The sequence below is a fragment of the Argentina silus genome (assembly GCF_951799395.1).
Source record: "Argentina silus genome assembly, chromosome: X".
Classification (NCBI taxonomy): domain Eukaryota; kingdom Metazoa; phylum Chordata; class Actinopteri; order Argentiniformes; family Argentinidae; genus Argentina; species Argentina silus.
The window spans coordinates 12,871,723-12,889,721 of NC_139653.1; the positions used below are offsets into that span (position 1 = coordinate 12,871,723).

General features: G+C 39.3%; 1 protein-coding gene across 1 annotated transcript in view; it reads left to right on the top strand.

The window, feature by feature from the left end:
• The window catches only part of khdrbs2 (KH domain containing, RNA binding, signal transduction associated 2), a gene marked incomplete at both ends in the record, with an annotated part of 69,427 nt that overhangs the window by 4,189 nt on the left and 47,239 nt on the right, over positions 1–17,999 (top strand). The window contains one exon of the mRNA XM_083696252.1: positions 6,082–6,209. Coding sequence (XP_083552378.1) covers positions 6,082–6,209 — 128 coding nt within the window. The remainder of the gene's footprint in view (positions 1–6,081; positions 6,210–17,999) is intronic.

Here is a 17,999-nt window from a genome sequence, read left to right on the forward strand (position 1 = left end):
ATCAGTGCGAGGCACTTTTCATGGCCAATCATGAATTTTGACACGTGCTTTCATGAGTTTTCTTGACACATGTGCACCTGAATCAGCAAAAGCCGTATATGCCACAATGTAGACTCTGGTAGGATATAAAGCGTTATGGTATTTGAGAGATCTATTGATTGCACATATATGTTCAGTTGATGGTTGTGTGGTGGTTATTCAAACAATTCATAAGATGTTTTATTGAGGATTTCAATAGCCGTCATGTTTTCACTTCCATGTTTTCAAGCTGTGCAGTCAGAATTGCACTTCATTGTCCAACTTGAGACTGCACAGATACACTGCTTCCCACCTGTTCCCGCCTAGCCTTGACTGAATTCTAGTTACTGTCAAGCTTCTGAATCTCAGAAGCATCTAGATGTGATGCACATGGCTGATGAGTGTCATCTGCAAGTATAGAAAGAGAACAGAAACTGAGCTGATTATGAATATGCAGTAGTTCCATTGTGTAAAACAAATGCTATAATGGTATGCGCAACTGCACATGAAGGTAGTCTTTAGATTACTGCTGATATTATTGTAAATAAGTAGTGAGTACAACTCACAAATGTGTACAATGATCTGTAATGACACAAAGCACAAATATAATTTACTATCCACACAAACACCTCTTGATTTGTATGTGTAAACCATTATTTTCATAAATCCCTTGAAAAAACCCTTGATTTGTAAATATGGCTAGAGATATTTGAATAAATGCCCTTGCAAACACATGTCACAATCTTTCCAAAGTTATAAACAAGTGTACAGTAAACATTTTGTCAAAATGTTGCCAATCAGTAACAATTGACATTTGGAAAGTTTGAGGTGAGGGAGCAAGTGTGAGGGAACAAGAATTGTTAGCATTGTTAAGTATCTTGCTAGTTGGATCGAGTCCTCTGTTAGCTAGCCAGAGAAATGTTGAGCAACATTCGTAACTTACCTGATCAAATAATTGAGTGGAGGAGTGAAAATTAGCTGGCTAACAAAATCGGACAGCTAGCTAGCTACAACATCAGAGGAGCTAATGTTAGTAGCTGGAGGGACCAATTAGCTATAGTAGTATTAACTGGTTTTCGACTCCTTGCCGTTCCTTAAGATATAACGTTAGTTGCTCCCTGGACCCTTGCGATCTGTGTTAAATGTTAACTAGTTAGCTAGCTAAATAACTAACTACTATCTATGAACTAATGTTTTCCCTCTGTGGTTAATTTTCAGAATGAGAGAATTAGGTGAAAGTGAGTTGTTGCTTGTTAAACAAGTGGATTCTGGGATCAAGTTCCTGAATCCACCAGTGCCTCCAGTCCTCTCCCTTGGTCAAATAAATCCCAGATTTTTCCTGTAATGTAAATGATGCAGTACTTGATTAAATAAATCTTTTGTACCTTATTTTTCCTCAGTCTTTTAATTGTTTTAGCCTGTGAATTGGACCAGAGTAATTGCTCCTTTGCAAAGTCCTCTTTAGTTTTGCAGCTAACTTGCCTTCATTCTAGGGTAAGAACTTTCTATACCCTAATCCTACAAGTCACCAAAAATGAGCATGAATTTTGAGAGCCCTTTTAGGCAAATACATGGGGGACAACAATGGCCATCATAATTGTCCTCTTGAAAACAATGAGAAAAATTGTGTGAGGGCATAACTCTTATTTTGGGTCAACGATTGCGCTAGAGATTTTCTCTGCTTGGAATGGATGTTCATGTACAAGCTTACCCCTTGTACTCCCTAGTCCAAATATGTTGATGAAACACCTGACTATGGCTATTTGTGATGCAGATGAGATAATCTGTCATCACAGTTCTCAGTTCACCCAAGGTCTGTGGTGTGATCACAGATGTAGATGGTATCTATCCCAGCTATGTTAATGTGATTGACCAAAAGAAACAGATGGGGTACTACTCATTGTATTATTTATGGGGTAAAAAAAAACATATTTCAAGACATTAGGTTTCGATTAGGGCATGTCATATCAGTCTTGGGAATTGACCCAGACTATGATTTGAGTTATGTTAGGTTCACCACTGTTATTAGGCTCCTGGTGTGCTGTGAAATCAGGAAATCAAAGTATGGATGTAGCTTCAAGTCCACCTCTGGCAGGGGTACTACCTGTGATGTTTTCATCTTGTGCACATTAAGGGTATGATAGTATGAAGACTCTGTAAACTTGATTTTATCCTATTGGTATCCTCTTAATATCTTTGTGCTATCTTTGTAGGTATCGATGAATCCTAGGATTGAGGCCACATCCTTATGTGACCTAGTACTCTCTAAAACTCAGTTATGTGGTCTCTGCTCTGACTTAATTAGTGTATGTCAGTTTTCAGATAACTTTACCTCAATGGCTTAAGAACCCCACTGTGCTGACATCTGTCGACCAGCATACTCAAGGATTCAGCACTGTGGATTTCTCCTGGTTGTTTTTTTTATGCAGAGAGAGAGAGAGAGAGAGAGAGAGATAGAGAGAGATAGAGAGAGAGAGAGAGAGAGAGAGAGAGAGAGAGAGAGAGAGAGAGATAGAGAGAGAGAGAGCAACTTCAAGAATACCCTTTTCTCCATTTAGTCATACAAGTAAAGTCCTTTATTCACTGTGGGTAGAATCCTAAATCGAGATCTGCATGCGTAAATCAAATCATCTCTCAAATTTCCCATTGACTTCAAAGCAAGATTTGAGCAAATGTCATAGTTGCATGCAAAGATCTCGAGTTAGGATTCCATCCAATAAGAATATGAAACAAGTTGCCTGAAAGCAGCCCTTTATACCCACAACAATTCCAAAGTAATGATGTGCTACCTCTATGATGTGTCTCTGTTCTACTGTACTTACTGCGGAGTAATAAATGTTGTCATACTATCTCAGATTTCTGACCTTGAGATTTCTTTTTTTTGGTTCTGTAATCTGTTTTAGTGTGGATTCTTTTGTGAATCCATTTTCACCTCAGCCTTTAGATCTACAGCAAATGTGGTGACTGCAGTATGACTAGTTCTTGCTGTGTTTTATGCAATGAGGCTGGTTGGAATACCATTCCCTCTGGGTCAATTACATCGATTCAGTAATGTGCCCCCAAAGATGACGTACCATAATAACAAATGACCTCCAATAGGTATAGGAGATCCAAGGAAGATAGAGCACTTTAATATGCAGCACACTCAAACAGAATACAGTGAACTCTGACTCCCTGTCGTCTGAAATGGATATTAGATATACATATTCATGGTTGGATGTGACACATTGAGTCTTACAGACTCACACAAAGAGTGTGATTCACAGCTTTTCTAGGAATGTAGTTGGGATGCTGCACGTCAACCATTCTATGGGTGTGCTCCAATTGTTTGACTGGCTACAGCTTAGTGTTTTACACTGGCAAGTACTTGTTTCTAATGCACATGTATGTCAGCAGTATTTAGATTGTGATGCTGGAGGTAACAGGGACAGAAGCAGAATTAACCTGGAATATCTAGAGGCTTTTGTTTCAACTTGTTCTTACAACTGCCTTTGCCATTTTAGCATGCTCTTGATTGAAATAGTTGAAAGCTAAATTTTAGTATGAGCCAAGGGTCATTGGCTACTTTATTATGTACCCTGGAGAAGGCAGGTGTCACAGAGCCAGCCAGAGCATATGCAATCAGCAGATGTTGGGGATTAAGAGGTCTTTTAAGCAGTTCACCTGGAAGGTCAGTAAGCAGTCTTAGGTGTACACAGTAGCAGGTGTTGGCGGCATGAGTAAGAATTCTGATTTCACTGTGCTGTGGATTGCTCCATTCAGAGTCAGACAGGTCAGAAAAGAGATCACAGTTCTCCCTGGAAACCCTTTCAAGTTGGCATTTAAGAGTATGTGTTGTTGGAGGAGATTCAAAGTTTTGACAGATACCTCAGTGCATTTTCATCTTGTCCCTAGGACTGTACAGTACATACGAATTGTAGCACTGCAGTAGAGTTAGGAAAGATCTACTCCTATTCTGTTGCATATCTAAATACAGTTTATAATTGGGGTGTTACAGACAAAACCCTCACACAATCTGACAGTGGGCTTAAGTGGATCAAATTCACACCCTTCATTATTAGGAGGCATTTTCTTATTAGGAGTCACACACCAGCAGTATCTCCCATTTTGAGTTCAGTTTAGCTCCATTTATGAATTTCACAGAACTGAACAGGCACTGTGTTCCAATCCAAATAATCTCCCCAGCACAAGTGACACAATCAAAGGGATTCTGTCATGTTCGAAAGGGCCATTCAATTAAATCTGGTGAAAACCTCCCTAAACCCACAGCTGAATACCCACATTAGGCTACTGAGAATTTTCTAGAAGTTTTAGAAGATTTCACTATCTATTCAATGAAATTGATAAATCTATCTAACTTAATCCCAATATTACCTGATTTATCTTGAATTGAGTCATTTGTTTAGAAATTAAATTATGTTGATGTTTTTCAGAGGCCAAAAAAGAATGTAAAAAATAATAGTGGGATCATTAAGTATTAAGTATTTAATGTGCAGAAAGTCACTTCAAGGAATCACAACTTCTGCAGCACCAATAGCATGAAACATAAACCAGAACATAATGAGTTGATTATTTTCAACCAGGCACTGCCACACAGGGAACTACAAAGACTGAACTTGAGCCAACAATTCAGACTTTATACGCTTAGCTTGGCTGTCACTGTGGATACACTATGTACAGCCACATTTAGCTCTCCCTAAAAGCCATTTTACTCAGTAACAGTTGGACCACAAGAGGCACAGTATTGAGACACAGAGGGTTTGATCCGATAAAACCTGAATTGCAGTATTAGAGTAATGCAGTCTCATGTTCCCATTTTCAGATAATATAGCTTTTGGGAACACTTGAAGTACTCTCTCTTTTGAACCAAACCAAACTGTGCAGGCTTGTTATAAATGGGTTTGGTTATTGTCTATAATAACACAACAGTTATGTGCAATACAGCATATGGTTTATTACAGTATATCTGTTCACAGCCAAGTAATTTTGAATTCAAAGGTATACTCTGGGTTATGACGTCAAACCCATAAAAACAGAGCAACTTTCATCAAAGATATTGTAGTGAACAAGAGCATTCACTCGTTTCACTACCCTCAGACATAAAATGGCCGACATAATCGCATTACACAACTCTACAGTGTAATATTTTCTTCCCTTCTCTGAAATGTCTTTGATTTGGATTTGGATTTTTAACTTTGGATTTTCGCTCTCTCACAACATGCTCTATTCTCTAGTCTATTACATTTCCATTTTTGAAAGTCTCTGGCAGCGTTTTGCTATGATATCCCATATCATATCATATCCGAGAGTCTACCTTTAATTATTGAAATAGGTTAATCTAACAGAGACAATCCAGTATATCACACATCCTCCATTCTACACCAAAATCTCACCCTAGGAAGCCACTCCAATAAGATGCATTTCACCTGATCTTCTTCTTTCACATCTCTGTTAGAAATGTATAAATAGATGGAGCTGAGTCTCTCAAGCACCGGCCTTGTGGCGAGGCATGGGCTTTGCTAGTGGGAGATTACCAGAGGGGCCCTCCTGTCTCCTCTCCTCTCTTTTACTCAGGTCTCTCTTGTATTGTTCTACAAGAGTGATGCAGATTAATAATTCTTAATTCTGCTGAGCATTCATTTGCCAGTGACAGAGGGGTATCCTAGAGGAGCCCAGATGACAGCTTAATTTCCAGGCTCCTTAATGTTTCATGGCTGTTCGCTTTTGACTCAAGTCTCACAAGTGCTATAAAATTCATCAAGCAGGTAATATCACTGTTCAGCACCATAGGATTATAACATGACAGTTTTACTCAAACAGGTTTATTACAGTATGCTTGACCTGACAACTCATGTACGTCCTCAACCCATCTTACCGTTTAGGTACTAGAAATGATAACCTTGGTTGGGATGATCAGTTGCAAGGCATGCTCTGATCTTGAATTCTGATGATTACTGTGGATATAATAAGGATGATAAGCATGTTGAACCTTTGAGTTGCATCATTGTAGCTTACAGAGTGCACACATGTCTAATTATCTATTCTTGAATACTCTTTCTCCAGAAATTGAAAAATTTGAGGGAGATGAATTGAGAAAAGACGGCGATGTGAAGAAATACCTAGATGTCATCAGTAACCAAAACATCAAGCTCTCAGAAAGAGTTCTCATCCCAGTTCAACAGTACCCGAAGGTAAGACTACCACTCGTCCAAAGATTTAGAATTAAAAAACTATATTTCGGTGCAACCACCCCACACTGTTCTATTATTAGATCTGCAGTAGTTTCAGATATTGATTGTTTGCACTATAGTCCATGAGGCAGACCCTCACATTTTGGCCATCGGTACCATTTGGAGGTACACTGTCTCATAGTGATGTTTAATTGATCTTTGTTATTTGCTTAGGCAAGATGCTCAGTTGTATTGCAAACTATATTTCACTATTGATTTATGAAGGCCATGGTATTACCTTTTAAATAATATATCATACATATCATACACAAGGTTTAAAATATGTTTTAATTTCAGCAATCACTTCGGTTGTATAGTATCAGGGTGATTCAAAGAAACTTAAAAGCTGATGTACGGGCACATTTTCCTGCGCCCATACTGCGCCTTTGTATTGAGAAGCTATTTTCAAAGATCTTTCTATGCTGCACTTCTGTGCGGAGGCGAACGCCAAAAGAGGCGGACACGCCTTATTTAAATAACCTGTGCGCATCACTCATATCGTTTTACAATGTGTTGTCACTTGGAAGGGGGAAAACCCTTGAAATAAAATCAATTTGTTTGTCATCAAAAAAAGTTGCTGATTCAAAACGAACAGCTAAAGATAAACATTCAATACGCTGAACAAATGCGAAGGAAAGGCTTTATAGTGGCCAGCGACGGCCTGGGTATGGAGGGGTCACTCAAAATCCAGATGAATAATACGTAAGAGCAACCTATAAAATGTTTGTTATTTTCACTTAGCATCATATGGTATGGAACCTTTAGTTGGTTATAGGCTTAATATGTTATTTTGTTTTTAAGATTAACCTTCACCATCCACTGAGCGCACCAGTAATGAGTCCAAACCATTCCTCCTGTGCTCCATTGCCAATTGTCTCAAAAGCAAAAGCTAATTTTACTGCATCAAAGATTGCTATAAAACATAATGCCGTAGATGACAAAATCAAGCAGTTAATTGAGACGGTTGGCACTGGAATGCAAAGCACTGGAAAAGCTCTGGTCCCGATCCCCAGTGTTAAATACAGAATGGCGTGATTGTCAAATGTATTTTCTGATTACTTGATCACCGGTAGCATCTAAAGCATCTACAGAACTGTAATGAGTCCTATATATTCTATTATATATATATATTCTATTATATATATATTCTATTTTCTGGGTAGTGTCTTTGTCTAGCAATAAAGCAATTGAAATGGTATTTTTCTCCAAGTATAGTGCGCAACATCCTACCCTATGCGAATACCGTATTAGCATATTTTTTCAAGACGACACACCCTTCTCTGCGAGTCAGATACAGGTGGAACGCAGAGGTGTTTGCGCATCACATCACTTCTGAAAATTGGCCAAGAGCGCAACAAGGGTCAAACCTCAGATTGGGCTCGGGCAACTGCTCGCGCCTGTTTGAAAATCATCCTGTATGTGTATCACCACTCTACCCTATCTAAAAATTATTACGATCTGGGGGATTGTAATACTAACGTTTGACTTGTTTTGACATAAGATACGTCAACAATTTAGGATGCATTGTGTAAATTAAGTGAATTACGATTTGCGTAACTTTGATTGGTTAAATTTAGTCATTAGCTTTGACTAATTAAATGTAGGCATTAACTTCGACTGGTTAAGTTTAGGGTTAGGGATAGGGGAAGGCATAAAAAAAGTAGTGTCCCCAGCGTGATTGGAACCAGTAAGGTTTGGGTTACAAGTCCGCGACTTTCTAGAAAAACTCTCCAAGCTAAATCTCTATACCATGACCGCTACAATAACCGCTACACAGTTTACGTTGTCACCATATTAACCTTGGAAAGAAACTAGAACTAATGCGTGTAACCTACATTTCCAATCAATGTTTACAATCACGAGAGCAACAGCGAGCAGTTACACCAGTGGGCCGTGTGGAAATAAATTAATAAAACCGAAAGCTTTGTACACTAGCAGAGCTAGCTGTAGTTTATGCTTTCAGTGCTAGATTAATTCTCTGATCCTTTGATTGGATGTGGAAGATGATAGTTCATACTGCAAATGCTCTGATAGGTTGGAGGACGTCCTCCAGAAGTTGTTATAATTACTATGTAAGTGTATGGAAGGGGGTGAGAACTACAAGCGTCCTAGGTTTTGTATTGAAGTGAATTTAGCCTGAGGAGGACGGAAAATGGCGCTACCCTAGAGGGTGCTGTTGAGACTACTCTACACCTTCACTGCAAAACAGTGTGTTTTAATCAGGTATTTGGTGACATTAATATATTTAGTGTAGTTGTATCTAAAAAGGATAGCTTTTTAAATGTTTCACATTTTTTTATTTTTCTGAAATCACTACGTAGGATGGTCCTCCCCTTCCTCCCCTGAGGAGCCTCCACTGGTTTAATCAATGGTGATCAGGGAATGAGATCGCTTGAAAGAAACATTTAAATATTTATGAAAACTGTTTTGGTCCCGCAAAAATGCTTTCTAAAATGACTTTTTCAGTGTCGTACCTGATACTCGGTTTGTTTACAAACATGTTGTTATGGCCAGGGGTGTTCTAAGGGAGTGCACTCACTGATTTTTAGCTTTTTTTCTCTGGTGGCTACCTCTTTGAATCGTGCGCATAGGCAGAAACACAACAGCTAATGTCCAACACTGCAAGTCCATTTTTGGGGTTTATATTATTCTTATGGAGGATGTTGTTGTTTGGAACTTCAAACTAAATTTCTCCACAGTAGCCAGAGTTGATTTCCGACAAATTACGCCCTGCTCCTTTAACATTTTTACATTTACATTTGACATTTATGGCATTTAGCAGACGCCTTTATCCAAAGCGACTTACAACAAATACATTTGTTTAAGTAAGTGAATCATCTATCCATCAGTCATCATAAGATAAAGTAATCAATGCTCGGACCAGGGGCCATAGGCAGTCACAATGCTAGAATAAGGATTTTTAATTTATTTATTTTTATTAGCAGGAGAGAAACTTGTACAGGGGAGTAGTGGGGGTGAAGAGGTCTTTAGGAGTGACCATTAAGATGTAGCCTGAAGAGATGGGTCTTCAATCTACGGCGGAAGATTGGTCGTGACTCTGCAGTCATGACAGCAGTGGGAAACTCGTTCCACCAGCGGGGCGCCAGGACAGTGAAAAGCCGTGACAGAGTAGTGCGGCTGCTGCATCCACGTAGAGGCAGCGGTGGCAGGCGGCCAGCCGAGGTGGAAGAGTGGAGTGATCGGGCAGGGGTTTGGGGGCTGACCATTGCTTGCAAGTAGGGAGGGGCTGTTCCCTTTGCCGCCCGGTAGGCAAGCACCAGGGTCTTGAAGGTGATGGTGGAGGCGGGGAGATTGGCCGAGAGTGCGTTCCAGTAGTCAAGGCGAGAGATCACAAGTGTTTGGACCAAAAGTTGTGCTGCTTCTCTGGTGAGGAATGGACGTATCCTTCTGATGTTGTAGAGGAAGAATCTACAGGAGCGTGCTGTCGCTGTGATGTTCGCCACACAGGATAAGTGGTTGTCAAGGATCACCCCAAGGATAGTGGCTGTATGGGAGGAGGTCACAGTAGAGTTCTCTACTGTGATGGAGAAGTCTTGGAGAGGGCAGGCTTTCCCTTGGAGGAAGAGCAGCTTAGTCTTGTTGAGGTTGAGCTTGAGGTGGTGAGCTGACATCCAAGTATAAATGTCTGCAAGACACGCAGAGACACATGTTGCCACCTGTGAGTCAGAGGGGGGGAAAGAGAGAAAGAGTTGAGTGCCATCTGCGTAGCTGTGGTCAGAGAAACCATGTGAGGAAATTAACGAGCCAAGAGATTTGGTATAGAGGGAGAACAGTAAGGGCCCTAGGACAGAGCCCTGGGGGACCCCAGTGGTGAGGGTTTGTAGTATTTTGCCAGTTCAACAATTTGTAAGGAGGGATTACCAATCGAGGTGACCCACTCTTAAAGTAACAATTACTCCCCTTATAAACAAGTAGGCTAATGTCAATCTTGAACACCTCTTGTGTAACTTGACTGTAAAATCGAACCACTAAATAGTATAGACTCAGTGGTAAAACCGAAAAAATATAATTGTTTGTATCTCGAGAATGATCTACGTCTATACTTAGTAATTTCCACATACCAATGGCCATAAAGGACGATTTGAGATTTCACCCTTTTATTGACATGAATAACTACTGTAATACACCATTTGTTACTGCCTTTATTAAGCATGAACAAGGCTTTGTGAATGTGTTAAGTCTTGTTTCCTATGCCATTAATTAATGTACCCTTATTGTAAAGTGTTACCAGGAATCATTTTAGTCTGTGAATGTAGAATCTTATGCAAAGCTTACAGCATTCTAAATGAAGTTGAAATTAGTGTTTTCTAACAATAAACGTGGTTGATGTTGGACCTATTAGATACCATTTCAAATATTATCCAATAAGCTTTTAGACTTAAGAGTAATTGTTTACAAGCCAATAAGTATTAGACCTATTATATATAATTTAATAGATAATCTAATCAGCTTTTAGAACTAAGAGTATAAAACAGTTTAGGATAAAAAAAAAATTCGTTTAAAAGCCATTCATACGAAAGATTCCGACATGAAATACAGAATTACAGGTCAAAGGTCATTTAACCCAAGCATCTCAAAGGTATTGCTGGTTGATAGCTGTTATTCCAAGCTTTCCAATGATATATGTTTTGATGGTATTTTGTATGTGTTAACTTGTTTTATGGTGACAATATGTGTCAAATGACAACAAATAGAGAACAATTTTGAAAAGATGGAGGGATAAAAAAAAGAGTGATATCACACAGAAAGCTGTGAGTGCTGCAATGCCCAACTCTAGGGTAAAAAATCACTATGAGACATCGTACCTCCAAATGGTACTGAACGCCCCCCCCCTGGCTCATGGACTACTATGATTAAACTCTAGCTATAGAATCACCTTTTTAGTAAAACAGAAACAGCTAAATTATCAATGCCTTAACGACTACATGCAAATTCATAATAATTTAAAGATGAGTCCAAGACACAGATGGTGTTAGACCATATAGGCCATCTTTGGGGCTAAGAGTAAATGATTTACCCTGCCAAGAGTGAGGACTCTTCACCCAGTGTTGTGGTCCCTTACATCTGTGGACCTTAGGATCAGATTGTGGCCCTCTTGTATGGGAATGCTCCAGGGTCCTATCCACCATGTCTAGCCCCAGATGGTGGGTATGTTATGCACGACAAGAAGACCATATGATGTTAGCTGATTCATATGGGATCACGGTAGTTCCTGTTTCCTGCTGTCCCTGTCTACCTGCAGGCAAACAGTGCTGACTGTCTATGAGACATGTTCACCAAGGCCATTCAGTCATGAGTCATCATCCAATGTGTTTGTCAATTATTATGCACACTCACTTGCAGTCATCAACAGTATAGTTAAGGCATGAAGGTGCTGTAGCTACAGCAGGACAAAACACAGAAAACTCCTGATAATTTCATATTGGATAAGCGTTAATTCTTTTTAAGTGCAGTGTTGTTCACTAGGCCCTATTCAAATAGTATTATACAAATCCTTAATGAATGTATGCTCATAGTCCACAGTCCCATTTTCCATTGCATTTATCAGGGGTTGACAGTAAATCAGTTTATACAGTATGAAGCAAAATGTTTCTAAAACTACCAAAGATTTACCTCAGTATGGGAATTGAAGAGACACAAATTGGAAAGCTTTGGCAAACGTATGAAAATGCACATCTGAAAATAGAAGAACCTTTTTAGACTTACAATAATTAAACCAACATTTTTAAATGAATATCTTTACACTGAAGTGCCCCTCTGAGCACCTCACGAAAAATATATAATTCAGTGTAGTTGTTTGAATAAACTTTCCAATTCTGCCCTACTTTTCAGCACAGCTCATAGAAATCACCAGTTTGTGCTGAAATTAGGGCATATTCTTTGATTTGTTCCACAGCAACTACATTTATAGACAACAAAGCAAGAAAATAACCCTAAAATGTATCTACAGTAAATACTGTATTACAAATGTACAATGTACTGTAAAAGAACAATACAGTAGCCTCTATAAAAAATAATGGGATCTATCTTTCGTCGAAATTGGTGGGCTTTCTGCTCAGTGATGGCTTGGATTTTACTTTATTAAACATCAGTCTTTTGATACCAGTCTCTGGCCTTTAAGTATATCACTTACAGTTCAATAATACTTTGTATAGTTAAGTAATACTGCTGACCTCGATAGGTGCTTTTTTCAGTAAGTTCCTCCTTAAATATTCAATGAAAGGCAGAGGTTTGTAATGCTCACAAGTGGGGAAATGAACTTACTCTATAAATCGTTTTGACCGTGTCATCCGAGATAAACAGACACCAGCTCAAATAAGAGAATCATTTCTTAATACTACAGAATACTGTTCTTTTCCTCTGGCACCTGTGACTAGAGGCGAAACTTCTAGCAAATGGCTGCTGGCAACCAAGATTATCAGCGAAGGCCAGCTTAGACGCTTCACATATCAAATAATCAAAGTCCCTACAACTAATGCTTTACCAAATGTGTTATAACTCTTTTACCACCCATAATGTACGTAGCATGACATTTGCTTTATAAATTATTTGTAAAGCATCTATGTAGGTTTATAAAGCCTTATATATAGTTGGTCACTGCTCACTAGAGAAAGTGGTCACTGCTCACTAGAGAAAATCTATCCTGACAGGAGGCCTGGTGAGAGGTGAATTCTCTGTAAGAGTGATTTGGCTTTGTGGTAGGGTCCTGTCTCCTCTAGCTAATTGGAGCTGGGAGACAGAGACAGGTGCAGAGGTCAGGAGGGGGAGGGTGTGACCCAGAGACAGAGAAGTGACCATCAAACACACCCTGCTAAGGTGAAATTCTGCTGCATCATCCAGTTTGATTTGTTATGTGCCAACTCTTGACACTCAACTGCTAATTACCTGTGTCCAGCGACTCCCTCATTTTCATCCTTGTGATAGTTCCTGAGTAGATTTAGAGTGCTGAAGGAGGGAGGCTTGACAGCACCTACATTATGGACATAATGTAAAGATATGATGGATGTTTTTAGGGGAAGTGTACAAGTGGATTATTATAATAAATGTTTCTGTTTTTCCTTTGTGTCATTGTATGATATCATGTATTTTCTTGAAGTACGAAAATGTATCACAATCAAAAGCTAGAATATACCTTAGATTATTTTCAAACTAGATACATATGCTTTAGAGGTTCATTTGGATGGGATAATATTATGTTATGTCATTGAACATCTTTTTCCCAACATTCTGGCTGCATCAGCAACACATGAAAAAAATACAAAATATGGACACACAGACCAATATCTGATAATCTGTTTCTGTTTATAATTGTGTGAGTGTCATATTTCTTGGATGATCACAATGAGAGTAATCAAGCCTTGCTTAGGGACCGTTCTCCTGGACTAAACTAGTCTCAAATCTCTAAGAAAGCCAAGTGAGTCTGTCTCCGAGGAGGAGCAGCTCTCCAGTTGCTCAGGCGGAGCTCCAATTGCATGCCGTTCCTTTGATGTCCTCATTAAAGTGGGTTGATTTTAATTTGTGCATTTGCATAAATATGTACAGGCTGTTCTCAGTCCCCTTCTCAGATGTGCCAAACTGATCAGCCCTGTTACTGTATTTTTGGACAGCAGTGTCCGTGGAGACATCTTGACTAAATAAGTTTAGGCTAAGTTTTGTGTAAAGATAACCTTGTCCCCAAGATATTGCGTAGAGCGCAAATAATCGTGGAATATCAACCACTCAAAGTTGGCCCTAGTGGGAGAATTCTAGTGAAGTATTTGTCATCATTTAATTCTGAGCAAATTACACTACTCCAAATGGAGGCAGAACCCAGGCAGGAACTTGAGGTGTGTTAGCAAAAACATTCCCCTTGGGCTCAAAGCAGAAAAACAATACTAGCCAGCTAGTTCACAAAGGACATAGCAAGATAACTAATAATGGCTTCACCGTGGAGAAAAACTCATACACCCTCAAAATCTGTGGTCAATGTGTGTTGCGCTTGTGGGGAAAACTACCACAATAGCAAGTACAAATATCCAGTTGTGTCCCCTAACCCAGACTCAGCCAGTGTGTCTAACCAGTGGGAATAGTCATGCAGAAACAGACCACCAATTCCATGGCCAGATAATACCATTTAATTATTTTTAACTATGTTCTTTGCTGTCAAGAATGATAAAGTCAAGATAAATGACGAATGCATTATTAAATAGACGAAGCCTACTTGCTGCAATACCCGGTAGAGAAGAAGACTATTCAACAGTATAATTGCAAACTGATATATACAGTAGATAACAATACCTTACTTACGATACTTTACTATACTATACAAACCATTGAATCATGGTGTGTACTTCATCCACCGTGATTCCAATTAGATGGTCACGAAACACAAGGCTCTGCAATTGGCATTGATCGTTGTCGAAGGTTTCGAAGGTCTCGGTGAGCCAAACACTATCCTCAAGTCTCATGTTGCCATCTTACTATCCTGGTGTTCAAGTCTGCCAGCGATCGCAGCAAGTATCCCTTTATCTTGCAAATTCTTGGTTTGATCCTCCATGATCTACAGCAAAGGACATAACACTAGTAAAATCGGATTGTCTGGCCATTCATTGTGATGGTCTTCGGCTATCACGAAGTACAGTGTTGGACATGTCCAGTAAATTAAGATTTTGACATAACCCGATAGCAAGCAAGCAAAAACGTTTCTTTTAAGACTAGTTTTCTCAACAAATCCTCTGTACATCCTTTATTGATGTTACTGTGTGCACACTCGTAACAGAACTGCATCATAAACTTCTTCTGAAATGTCCATGTTGCAGAGTAGGCGAGCACATACCGGGGAATGTAAACAGGGAGAGGGTTAGGGGGAAGGTGTTGTTGGAGATGATTGGTCGATAGGTTAAGCCGACCAAGACAATGTCTATGCGCTGTCCGTTTTCAGTGGTCTTTCTATTGGCTTAATGAAGGCCAAGTTTAACATGTTGGTCCACCAGACCTTTCGTGCATTCAGGCGGAAGTGTCTGGGAACGTGACTTGACTAAACTGATCGCAGCTTTTGTTAACTCTGTATAAAATGTTTATAAGGCCCACTTTCATTGGTGCTTCACAGACCATACAGTATATAAGCTTATTCACCTTAAAAGGTGTTATCCTAATATCTGATTCTTTGCCAAATGTGGCATAACCCTCTTGCTACCCTTTATATAGCATTTGCTTATAAATGACTTGTGAAGGATATTTGTAGGCCTTATGAAAGGTTAATGAAGGCCTCATTAAGTGGGACCAGTGAAATATATTTCTCAAAATCTGTAATGCTCCATTGCTATTTTGGATGATGATCAGACACAATATGTATTTTTTACACTTACACATAATTCTGTTTCAGTCGAGACACTTACGTCGTCTTGATAAGTTGAACCTTTTCGCACATACGTTCTAGGCATTTCCAGCCCCCCCCCCCCAGCATAAGTTCTTTCTGCACAGAATATACAGCTGCTGTTCTGGAATTTGATTGTTGCGTCATATGCATCTGCCCTGTGCGCTACATTTTGGATGTCATTGCCTCAGTAGGCTATAAAGGTTGGTCTACCTTGTATAGCTTAACTTTATCTTAAATTTTGCCTGTATTGGAAATCCGACAAATGTATTCAGCCCAAGACACCGGCACTCGCCGGTGTCGCCAAAAAAAGAAATCACTGACAGGTTTGTGTGGTGATCATTTCTTTATTTATGGTCTTATTCACATGTTTTCAAATACTGATGACAAATCATTTATTCCGATTCATGCATACATTCTAAAGGACACATTTGATGTGTGTAAAATACTTTTTTCAAGGTTGTACTTATCATAATAAGCTAAAGATGCTAGTAACTGTTTACGCAGTCATCCAGGTTTGTTTACATTTGTCATCATTCAATGCATTCTGGGTGTCACGTAAATGTCTTGCTGGACAGAGCTTTCTCAGGCACCTGCTGGGGATGATTCAAATTCTCCAAAGAGAAGGAGAACATTGAGTAAATACCTTGGTGAAAGTGTTGTGCTCTCAACTCTGGGTCATACAGATTCTGATGATCCCACCATCAGGAAATGGAAAACAGATTTTCCAAGAAGAATGTAGACCTAATGACAGCCATACCCAGTCTTGTACCCAAATCTAGTGCATTTCTAGATTCCACCTTGTTGCGCCCTCTGCATGTGCTTGCTGGCACTGCGGCAGATGACGTGAGTCTGAAAAATGAAATTCTTGTTGCAAAACCAATGTTGGTCAAGAAATGTCCAAATGAAACAGACCTGTCCACTGTGTGTAAACACCTACAGGAGTATAAGGAAGCTTTTCCTGTGTTGAAAACTAAACTAACATTTAGAACACTAATTTGTTCCAATCCATACATGAGTTAGAGCAGGTTATGCTTTTTTTTTTTTTTGATTTTTCACGAGCAGGGGACCGTGTGTGTGCTTTTACTTCCTTTGCCCTGTGTGTGTGCAATCTGAGCCATCAGAGTTCATACTTGTCATGGCAACACCCCTCCCCCTCGGCATGCTCCGAGAGACACTCTGCAGCAGACGGGTCTGTGTGTGTTTGTGCCTGAACACGACGAGATGAGGGGGTGGGCAGTGGGCGACTTTGGAGGCCCACCCAATCAGAATTTAGAAACGGTGCTAGTATTTTCTGTGCTATTTTTCCATTGGCTGAACAAATTTTTTTTTTCTTTTTGATTGGGTGCACAAGACACACATTAGCCTTGTCTGTAAAAGACTAAGATGTCCCGGTTTTCAACATTCACTACCAAATTGTCCCGGTTTTCACCATAATTAAAATAATAATAATAATACTGTAATGTTTCCACATACGAGTTGGAGGCAAAAGTTGAATGCACAAATCCAACAGTTTAATAAACCACCAAAACCGCACCAAACAACTGCGTAGAACTGCGTAGCAAAGCAACAATTCTCATCAAGGCTCACGCAAGCGGAAAAACACAGGACAGTGAATACAGTAACAAACGGGGCCTCTTTTGGAGTGTTGAGAGCAGCATATAACTGACCGCAACCAGCTGGTGGCATTGCATTGTGAAGATGTAAGTTAAAGTTATTTGTATGTTATAAAAATTATTTTAAAAATTAAATAGGTATTTTAGTTATTTATAGGCTATTTGAAGATATTTGTATGTTGTTTTGTTTAAAAATAATTGTCTAAAAATAGCTGGCAGAGAATGTGTCACAGTCGGCCATTTAGCCGGCAGCCTACGCTTGTGCACACTGACAAATACCTTATGTTTTGTTTTGAAAGGTATCTGACAATCAATCAATATGTTATATTACACCTGTGCAATCCTTGTGTTTTGGGTTTACTAGTGTTATTATACAGTTTTCAAATAAACTCACTTTCCCCAGAGCCACAAATAACGTATAGGTTTAGCCTACTTCTTTTCCACTTTTGATGAGAACTGTGTGATGCTGTTGCTACTTCTGTACACACAGTATCTGGATGTCTACATCAATAAAATAAACTGCTCACATTGAGGACATACAGTTGTATAGGCCTATAATTTGTGCAAAATGTTTCTGTGAAAAAACACTGACAGCCCAAACAAAAATCATTTTAACAGCGCGCACAAACAATAACCACTGTCAGATTATTTTCAAGTTCTGGAAAGTGCTTTAGTCAATACATTTGATCACTAGTGAGCTCACCTGTAATGTGATACATTGTGAATTGTAATCACTGTAAACTGATTTATATTATGGTT